Source organism: Anarrhichthys ocellatus, unplaced genomic scaffold (assembly GCF_004355925.1).
Source record: "Anarrhichthys ocellatus isolate YVR2014 unplaced genomic scaffold, GSC_Weel_1.0 scaffold1687, whole genome shotgun sequence".
NCBI lineage: Eukaryota > Metazoa > Chordata > Actinopteri > Perciformes > Anarhichadidae > Anarrhichthys > Anarrhichthys ocellatus.
The window spans coordinates 47-10,076 of record NW_022281661.1 but is presented as its reverse complement, the minus strand read 5'-3'; the positions used below and the strand labels follow the sequence as shown (position 1 = coordinate 10,076).

The 10,030-nt window shown below is 41.2% G+C and overlaps 1 protein-coding gene across 1 annotated transcript; it reads right to left on the bottom strand.

The window, feature by feature from the left end:
* Positions 1 to 185: 185 nt before the first annotated feature.
* LOC116377796 (vitellogenin-2-like) lies at positions 186 to 9,727 on the bottom strand. Its single transcript, XM_031839529.1, has 34 exons — positions 9,655 to 9,727; positions 9,220 to 9,240; positions 8,944 to 9,095; positions 8,574 to 8,825; positions 8,324 to 8,485; positions 8,083 to 8,231; positions 7,826 to 7,976; positions 7,581 to 7,738; positions 7,339 to 7,504; positions 7,122 to 7,247; positions 6,806 to 7,027; positions 6,497 to 6,714; positions 6,310 to 6,407; positions 6,102 to 6,226; positions 5,768 to 5,869; positions 5,524 to 5,643; positions 5,238 to 5,424; positions 5,064 to 5,157; positions 4,779 to 4,964; positions 4,546 to 4,693; positions 4,260 to 4,458; positions 3,213 to 3,652; positions 3,077 to 3,121; positions 2,930 to 2,998; positions 2,630 to 2,836; positions 2,397 to 2,539; positions 2,010 to 2,148; positions 1,771 to 1,900; positions 1,496 to 1,679; positions 1,301 to 1,395; positions 1,106 to 1,200; positions 843 to 1,008; positions 534 to 695; positions 186 to 441 (listed from the first exon to the last, which is right to left on the bottom strand). Exons 1-34 carry the CDS (start codon positions 9,692 to 9,694, stop codon positions 332 to 334), a joined length of 5,061 nt encoding a protein of 1,686 aa, XP_031695389.1. The 5' UTR covers positions 9,695 to 9,727; the 3' UTR covers positions 186 to 331.
* Between the last annotated feature and the right edge of the window lie 303 nt (positions 9,728 to 10,030).

Below are 10,030 nucleotides of genomic sequence, written 5' to 3'. Positions count from 1 at the left end.
TTGTCAATGGAGAGATTGTGAAAGAAGAGGAACAGTGTGCTGCAAAGATTTTGTTTTGCTAAAAGGTGACAAATTGAGTGCAACATTGACAAGCTTCAATGACTGCCTGTTGGTTTTGGTTGTTTTTTATCAATTTGTTTGACCTATGTTTCATTTCAACATGAGTATGAAAGTTGGACGACCGCTTGTGATTTTTCAGTTTGCTTTATTAACATTTAGTAACTGCCATTGTTTCTTACAAGAAAGTTAACAGTTTACAGTTCAACAAGGGAATCAGAAATACTTTGTCTGAAACAAAAGGTACAACATCATTTGACTGAAGGCAGTGAGATTATGCGCATTGAGCGGGGCAGCGACAGGCCAGGTGGGCTTCGGCTTCATCCGTCAGGTCAATGCTCTTCTGAAAGATGCTGATTTGATCAGAGCGGTTCAGGTTAGCACCTGAAAAAATGGAGGGAGTAAAGCAATTAGGCACTGCTTGAGATAATAAGATATTGTATAGTTCAGTTTTGTGAGATTTTTTGCAGACTCACCAACGGGCAGGCAGTGGAAGCCAACAGTGACAGGTGTGGTCCTCACTGGGACGCAGCCGGGCAGACAGCGCAGCACAGGCTCAACAGAGTAGCATTTGCACTCTTGGCCATGGAGGTTCACCTGCTTCTCCAGCTTCACAGATTCAAGCTTCATGAAACACTCTGAAAAGGGTGACAAAGGAAGATCAGCACTGTAATTATTTACTTACAACAGCAGTCTTTTTAAGAGTTTCTTGATATGATTTATTTTGCATTTTTGGACAGAAAATGATATTCTTATAGTGAAGGATGACGCAGGTATTGTATTACCAGAGGCATCATGGCAGCTCTTTCCAGCCAGAACCCAGGAATGAGTGAAGCTGACTGCGTTCATGGTCAGGCGTTTGTTGGGTGTCTGGAACTCCTGTCTGATTTCACCATCAGCCTTTCCACAGAGTCCACAAGTCTGTCCTCTCATCCAGTCCACAACTTTAACCTGGAAACACCTCAAACAGTTCAGTGTTTGCTCCATTTATAGTACGAAAATTAATACATCTAAATCTAAAAGATAGTTGTCGGATTTCTTGTATCACCTTCAGTTTGTTCAGATCAAGGAAGACCTCCTGGAGACCATAACGGGGAGCATGGAGAGCGATGCCCTCACCGCTCTGTCTAATCTGAATTTGGCCTGAAATGAATGAAAATATATAAATATGGGATTTTTTTACCTTCAACAAATTGAAATATTTGAGCATGACAGTGAAATTTGAATTAATAGAATAAAAAACCTGTGGGATGCTGATACGGCAGGTTGCTGTTGGGGATTTCTCGACCGTTAACCTTGACCTTGCTAACACTATCCTTGGGATACAGCTCCACTTCACTGTTGGAAAACAATTGAAATACATGTATTGAAGTTAATTTCTAGATTATTTTTCGGGGACAGTTCCTACAATTTACTGATAAATACTTGTTGTTCTTACAGGTTTTCGATCTTGACATAGATCTGGTTCAGTTCCTGTGTTTGATCCCTCTTCAGCAGAACAAGGAATTTAAGTTCTGGGGTGCAATCCTGAGCCAAAATCTGGAAGCAAGAGTGGGGCATCGCAATCCTGTTTTTCCTGTTGTTGAATGTGATCAGTGTGTTTTTGACCAAGGCACACTCAGCTGAAGTGGGAGAAAAAGATGAATCAGTAAGTTAACTATTTACTGATCCGCCTGATTATTAAGTAAAACCTGTTCCTTTAAATGTTTTCACCTGCATTAGCCTTGGTGAGCACGTAGGAGATCTGGTCGGCCAAGTTGTTCTGGTATGGTTCCAGCTCAGTGGCAGTATCTCCGATTGGCAGAAAAAAAGGGAGACCCACGCCAAGTTTGTACATTGTCTTCTGTAATATTGAAATATCAAAATTGTTATGAAGAGTGTATATGCAAACTGTGTGACAAAGTATGATGCAGACATTTTCTGAGTGTAAATAATGGGCGATAAAACCGCACCTTTGGTATCTTCAGAACAACATTCAGGGTTGTCTCAGAAGCAGCAGCCACAGACAGTTTGATCTGATTAGGAACATTATTGACCTTTGCCTGGGTTATTCCAAATTCCTTTGTGATGCGGGAAATGTAGTCAGAGATCCTAGGAACGCATAAAGATGAAGGTTATTTTCATTTTTTTAAATAAATGTCTGGTAGATAGGTGTGTTGGAAGATTAAGAAGAAATCATTCCAAAATAAAGTAATATGGACACAAATGTCTACATCCAGGATGCCTGATTAGTTGCTGAGAGTATTTAGAAATTCATTACTTTGTTTTCCAGGCTTTTACAACACAACATTCAACATCAAATAAAAATGTTTGAAATCGGCATAAGTTTGTTTCATTACTCTTTGGCATAACACTTCATGCTCTTTGGAAGTTTGCCCCAGGTAATCTTCAGGCGGAGTGCAGGTTCTTTACCCACAACACCAGTCTCAGCTGTGATATTAGTCTCGTATTGTTTGCACTCAAGGCCCCAGGCAAACTTAGCCTAAGAGAAATTTCAATCAGAGTTAAAATCTCAAGCATCAGACAGATTTCTAACAACTGTTGTTACATCACCAAATCAAATGTTTTTTACCATAAGTTTATGGTTGCTCAGCACCACACCATCGGCACAGATTCTCCAGTGGTCATTCTCTTCCAGGTTGGCAAAAATGATCTGCAGCCTGGCATTAGTTTTGTCAATGTAAGCTGCAATCTGGTATCCCTGAACCTTGTGGTCGACTCTCACAGCACGTATGAGAATGGTCACAGCAGGAGTGACATCATTAGCGAGGTACTTGGCCTTTAAGTGAAAATCAGAGATTGATAATAACGAAAGTTTAGATTTTTTCCAACAAGTACAACAGTCTGTAAATGTCTTGGTCTGATGACTTACCTTAGTGTAGATGGTCTCGAAGCTCCAGGCACTGCTCCTGCTGCTGGGACGTTCTCTGAAGAGGGCATGCTGCAAACAAAGAAGCCATACATTTAGCCTGCTTAAACATTTAAAAAAAATTGGCTTTCTCATCAATCTGATGATTACCTGGTGGATGTGGTTCTTGGTAAAGTTCATTGCATACAGTTGTTGCTGCAATAGAAAAAAGTAGATTCATTCTTTCACATACATTTTGGATTCTACTGGGTTTTATTTTATATGTTCAGAGGTAAAGCTGACTCACCTTGGACCTGGAGCTGGAGCTGGAGCTGGAGCTGGAGCTGGAGCTGGTTTTGGAGCTGGAGCTGGAGCTGGAGCTGGAGGAGCGTCTGCCGGAAGAACTGCTGCTGGACAAGCGAGATGAACGGCTGCTTGAAGAACTGCTGGTTGAAGCGACCTTCTTGCTGTTATGGCGAGAGGAGGAGGAGGAGCTGGAGGAGGACTTGGATGATGCAGAGGAAGAGACGCTGGGGCGAGAGCTGTGAGAACGAGAGCTGCTGGAGCTAGAGGAACTTGCTGTTTTGTTCATACCAGGTTCCAGGATTTTCTTGAGTTTCATCAGGACGTTCTTGTCCTCGAGAGGTTCGTCGTCCTCACTCATGGTAATGACTTTGATGATCTTCTCTGCTGCTTTTTCTCCAACCTGAATCTCAATTTCAATTCTCTCGACCTCTGGTCCGGCAGCTGCAAACAAATAGATAAATAGATATGTTACTTTTTAGCAACTTATTACAAAGCAACTTATAAGTAATGTAATGCCGTCTGTTAGAGACAGTTTTTTTGTTGTGTAACTAGCCCAAACAATATTGCCACTTAAAGGGTATGCTCTTTAGGCCACAGAAGAAAGAATTATACAATTCCCATGGCGCCCCAGCTAATTAATTAGAGTCGGGTGTGGGCAATTTGAAGTTGAAGACGTCGACAACAGACAGTCCTAAATCTATTTAATGTTGGGCAATTTGAAGTTGAAGACGTCGACAACAGACAGTCCTAAATCGATTTAATGTTAACCGTTTTACGTAAATCTCTCGACAATTTAAGTGTGCTAATCATTTTATTTGAGTTTGGCCTATTTCATTTAGTTTGGCTTTGATTGTCGTAAAGGCCTATTTCCTTTCTTGAATGTGTTTTGGAACAACCTTGACCGCAAGAGCCAGTCTGACAAGCCAAAGAAATCACCAGAACTGTGAGTAAAACAAAGCCAAATCATTTGAAAGCTAGTGTGTGGGAAATGTCTATTCTACAAGGCATCTAAGGCAGAAGGAAGCCGGAACATCATCCATTAACTTGCCTGGATAAACCTCAACCAAGAAAGCATGTTCTCCAATCATGGTGTAGAATGGGCACTTTTTGATGAAGGAGGCGTTGCGAGATTTAAACTCAGTGCATGCCTTGAATCCAAAGGTTTTGCTTTCAGCACACATTTTCTTCTTGAACGCCTTGGGGAGTCTCCCTTCTCTGGGAGCCGGAAGGATTTCAGATGATGCTGACTGTAAAGCAACAACAGAGGTCACAATATTCATTTAGAAAAGGGTAAATGCTCGTGTTGGAAAAGGTGGTCAGTGAATCAAACTCACCATGTCACTAGCCAGAGAGGATGCCATCCTTGAAATCTTAGTGGAGGTCTCCCTTGACATCTGTGCTTCAGCTGCAGCTGGAATCATTGGTGTGATTTTGGCAGCTGCGAGGTCTTCCACATTTCTTGCAATAGCAACAGTGTCAGTACTGTTGGAGAAAGTAAAAATAATTTAAGGACAACAGAATTTCAAACAAACGGGGTGATATATGTTACTTGGTGACAAGTACATACCGTGCAGATACAATTTCATTGACGCCACGAACAGGCAGGACCTGAAACTTGAAGTTGCCCTTAATCATGTCAATTCTTGCTTCTATCTTTGCAGGAACAATTGTGTGAACTCTGGCTCTTGACATCAGAACAGCCTGGATGAAAGCAGTATTCACTCCCATAACTGCGTACGTATGCATGGAAACACTGCAAAGGACAGAACATATCATTTTTAACAGTTCTTTTTGATAGTTAAACCGATGAGAAGAACCTTATGAGTTGTCAATGAAGCTACACCTTTATTACCTGGGGCTAATGTCAGCCCTCATGTTTATGTCAGACTTCAGAAGCTGAGAAACTTGATAGTTGGCAGGCAGAGATGGTGTAACAGTGGTTTGGACTGTGAAAAAAACATTTTTAGCATTAGTATTAGTCATTTTGTCAAATCAGCAACTTTTAAGCTACACAATTGCAACTTACATTGAACAGATGCAGCAGCCACAGCAGCAGTATAGAAACTGAGCTCCATGGGCAGACCAGTGGCGGTGGGAAAGATGCGACGAACCTCAGTAAACAGCAATGGTTTAACGTAATGCGATACGAAACCAGCCAGCAGAGCATCCAAAGCTTCCTTGCCATAAGTGCGAATTGCTTGTCCACTGGCAAGCTGTAAGCACAACATCTCTTATAAGACATCATATATTTAGTTCATAATACTTGTATTACTTAGCAGTCACTTACAGTACCGAAAATGGCGATGGTGTACCTGAATAATCTGGTTAATAATGGCTTTGTCAATGTTGGCAAACGCAATTTCCTGTCCGAATAATTTCACATACACAGAGGCCAGGGGCTGGCTGGAAGGATGAGCCATCCACTCAGAAAGCTGTGCGAAGAAGACAAGTAATTGGAACACTGCATTAAACTTCTATAAATGAAAATGTGCTTTCATCACATCATTCTTAAAGATTAAAAATATTTTCAGCATCAGAGTGATGCCTTAAACTTACAGCCTTCATAACTTGTTTCATCTTGGTCATCCTGTCAGCATTCTCAGGACCCTCTTGGATTTTCAAAAAGGCCTCCTGCATTCCCTCAGTTCTCACTCCAACCTGAAAAAAGGGAAAACAGCATTTGATGGGTAAGTACTTTTAAAATGATTTCTATGTGAAAGGTTTATATAAAGCCATATTAATGAAGCTTGTGACAATGGCTAGCTAAATGTCCTTTTTGCTAATATAATTTGACACAGTGTGTTGTGCAAAGGTGTATCAGAGTGGAGGGCACATGCCAGATATACAATAGCCTTTCAGTGTATTAGGTAACTATGAAAAACACGATTACCTCAAAAACGTCAGCATAAGCTCCTGCCATGTAGGTGCGAGCTTTGGCCACAATGGCTCTTGGCATAACAGTTGCAGCATCGTTAACATAGAAGGCGCTGGCAGCAGCACCAACCATCCAGGGGTCTGCAGGGCAAAATACAAGAACCGTCAAAACACGTATTTTAATCCAAAATCTCTGATGATAAATTATCCTAGTATGCCCTTACCGTAGTAGCTATCAAGATAGAAAGCTCTGCTGAAGCGATGGCTGAGTCTGTCGAATTTGGGACTGAGGATCTTGATAGCAACGTTACAGGCAGCAGCACTGAAAGTAGTACATTAAAAGATGATGTGATTATTGGTGCATTCATGGTACGTGTTTAAATTGCAAAAATAAAATAAAATATTTCTTACACAGAGGCAAAGTCAGGAGAGGTGCTCTTGGTCATAGCCTTCATGTAAGAGTAGACAAAGCTAGAGACCTGCAGATTTTTCTCAGTCAAGAGGGCATCAGCAAGAGTCATCACCAGACCCATGGGCAGCTTGGTCTCAAACAACACAATAGCAGCAACCATACGGAGTTCTGAGTGGAGATCCTTGTCCATGAACAGCTGAACAGCCATATCCTGGATCTAATTCACAAAGATTGGATGTACATAAAACTTCCTTAAATCCATCCATTTATTTTTAGTAATGCAAGGAATCGCAAAGTCTATGTCTCACCATCTTGGGCTCCCTCTTAGCAATGTTCCTCAGGGCCAGAACAGCCTCAATGTGAACTCTGAGTGGCAGACCAGCAGCAGTAGCACTTCCAAAGCCAGGCAGTAACTTCATGATTGGCTTCAGGCTGGCAGAATGTCCAGCATTTCCTAGAACTTTGAGAGCGAGAATGAGCCCCTCAATATCCTGCTTGCTAGCAGCCTGGACAACATGTTCATGCATGGGCTGTGGAAGGGACAGAAAAACATTCATGTCACATGTCTCGGATGTTATACCTGAATTTAATTGATATAAAACACACTTAAAAAACGATACATACCGTCACAAGCTCAGCGGCGCAGGTTGGGTTCTCTGCACAGTATTTAGCAACCATGGTGCCGTATCCTAGCATGACAATCTCACGCAGAACGGGGTTGTCTTTGATCTTTTGGTTCACAGTCAGGTCCTGAAAAGGGGTAAAAAGATTTGGGAATTGATGATTATGCATCCCAGTTTTTACATCCTTACAAATAAAAAAAAATGCAATGCTGACTTGCCTTTAGAAGCTTGATGGCCTCGAGGTCAGCTGTCACCATGTGTATAGATGACAGCAGCGCTTGAGCAGCTTCCACAATAGTCAGCTCGTTAGCAAGGAACTTCTCCTTTACGAACCTCAGAGCATCAGGAGTAGCAATGGCAGGGACAACATTCAAGATCCAGTGCCTGGGAAAAAAATAATATTATATAATTGTATTATCCATGGCACATATTTTTCATGGCTCTTGAAAGTCGCAGTTACCTGTGATCAGCTCTATTTTTGAACTGAGTCCAGAGGTCCTCGATATTCTGAGAGCTTGCCACACGCAGCAGCTGGATGAGCTCAATGAACTTCAGAGGGGCTTCTTCGTGGACCTTGGGCACGTTGAAGGTCACCAGGTGGTTCAGAATCTCAACAATCTGTCAGGACAAAAATATTTCTCACTTTAAAGTTTGTTGCTGCAAGATGAATTCAACAACAATCTGAGGGATAATTTTATGAAGTACCTGAGCCTCGACATTGGTGATCCTCAGAAGCTGGATGGGTGTCTGGAGAAGCTCTGCGCCAAACTGGTACTGCAGGTATCCACGGTGAAGATATTCAGCTTGGATAGGCTTGAATGTGGTCTTCTCAATCTCCAGGAAGGTCAGGACTTGCCTGCAAATAAACATTAGCACTATCAATCTGCACGGTGACACTTTGTGTTGAGAATAGTGCTGATGACACAGGTATTGCTCTCTTCTTTTTAATTTAAACCACATACTTAGACTCCATCTGGGCAGCACCATTCATGATGTTGATAGGTGAAAACTGGATGATCTCTGTACCATTTGCCTCCAAGAGCATAGCACCGGTGTCTGTTTGCTTGATCGTGTAGTGGATAGCAGAAGCTCCCTTCAGGGCCTTTCCTCTCTGCATTGAGAAGACCCAATATTATCACACCAGCAGTGTCAAGGAGTATACTGTATTAGAGATTATGAAGCGAGAGGGGACTTTGCACTTACAGCCTCACACTCAGTGCATCTCTCTGTGTAAGTCAAACCGATGTCCTTCACGATTCTCTCCTGGCACTCGTTCAGGTCCTTAGACTTGGTGAACATGATGCGCTCAGCCTTTGTGTCCTCACTGATGACATAGTGTGTCTTGCACACACCCTGTGTTCCAGGCTAGTTGACATAAATCCAAACACACTTCGTTAGTTTAAGTATAGTGGCATTTTGGGAGTGGAACTCGATGAAGATGAGTTATTTGTACCTCTTGCAGCTCATAGACATTTTGAGTCTTCTTGATGTTCAGCTGCAAGATGTTGAGGACTCCTCTGAAGACATTCAGCACAGTTGTAGAGATGCCAGCCGGAGCGAACACTTTTCCAACAACACCGTTGGTATACTCAAACTTGATGGGTGTCAAGAGCTGAGCCTCCAAGGCTGAAGTCAGCTTGGTAGCTGGGAGGAAATCATCTTTGGGCCAGATGCCACTGTACTCAAAGATTTCTGGGTTCACAAGCTATAAGGAAGAATGATACTTTGAGTGCATTGAACACTTGATTGTTTATAAGCCACTCATTATTCCAGTTCACTTAATATTAATCATAAATAAATTAAAAGATTTAAATTGTCTTTACCTTCAGCATGAAGGTGTCAGCAGCCTCTGCACAGATCATAACTTTGCTACGGACTTTCACTCCAGCCCGTGCCAGACCTTCTTCAGGCAGGCCGCCCATAACAACGGCCTCATATTTGTAGGCATAGGTCTTTCCAGAGGCAAACTCTGGAGCTGCATTAATAGACAAGAAAACCAACTATGAATGCATTTCTATTTCAATACAACTTTGAACTGAGAAACGTTTTATATCTATACACCATAATTATATTTTTAACATAACAGAATGACAACTTACCAAGGTTCGCCTGGTGACACGCTACAAAATAGAAAATAGAAATAAAAAGTTATTTTGATGTTAACAAAGAAAGGACAAGATATGTGAGGAAAAAAGGTATTTAACTGGAAATACTAATAATAATAACTTTATTTATATAGCACTTCTAAAAACAGAGTTTACAAAAGAACAGAAAGACGGTTGATAACGTCTATTTTTTTGCTCTATCATTGGTTATATATCAACAGCATTACACTGTCAGCAAGTGCAGAAGTGGTTTTCTTAAAAATGTAATTTATTTATGTCCTAATAAAACACAATAACAGTAGATAATTGCTACCATGTACAAATGTTCTTCTGCTATTATCACATTCTACAAAAAGCAACATTTTCAGAACTTTAATTAAATTTTAGGTTAAGTTGAATTATTTTTTAAGTGCTTAAAGACATACTCACCGGCAAAGCCCACAGCAAGAGCTACCAAAAGCACCCACATGGCTGATGAATGTGAAGAACTACAAGAAGAGGTGTCCTTATATACACAGTTTTTGCTGCTCGAAATGTATCATTAACTCAGTATCCGCCTTCATTGTCATTGATGTTACCTTGCCTTGACCATGCAGATTAGACAAACAGAGTAAAACACGAATCAAAAATGTCACACAAGTTGTCTTCACCGGATTTTTCATGACATCAGTCAGGACTGCCTGACACGAACGGCTCAATGTCCAAAATACATAGATTTTTTTCTCTCGTGGCATAACCCATTTTCAAAAAATGAAATGAAATGCTATTTTAACCTTTATGACAGTGTAACACATTTAACTACATT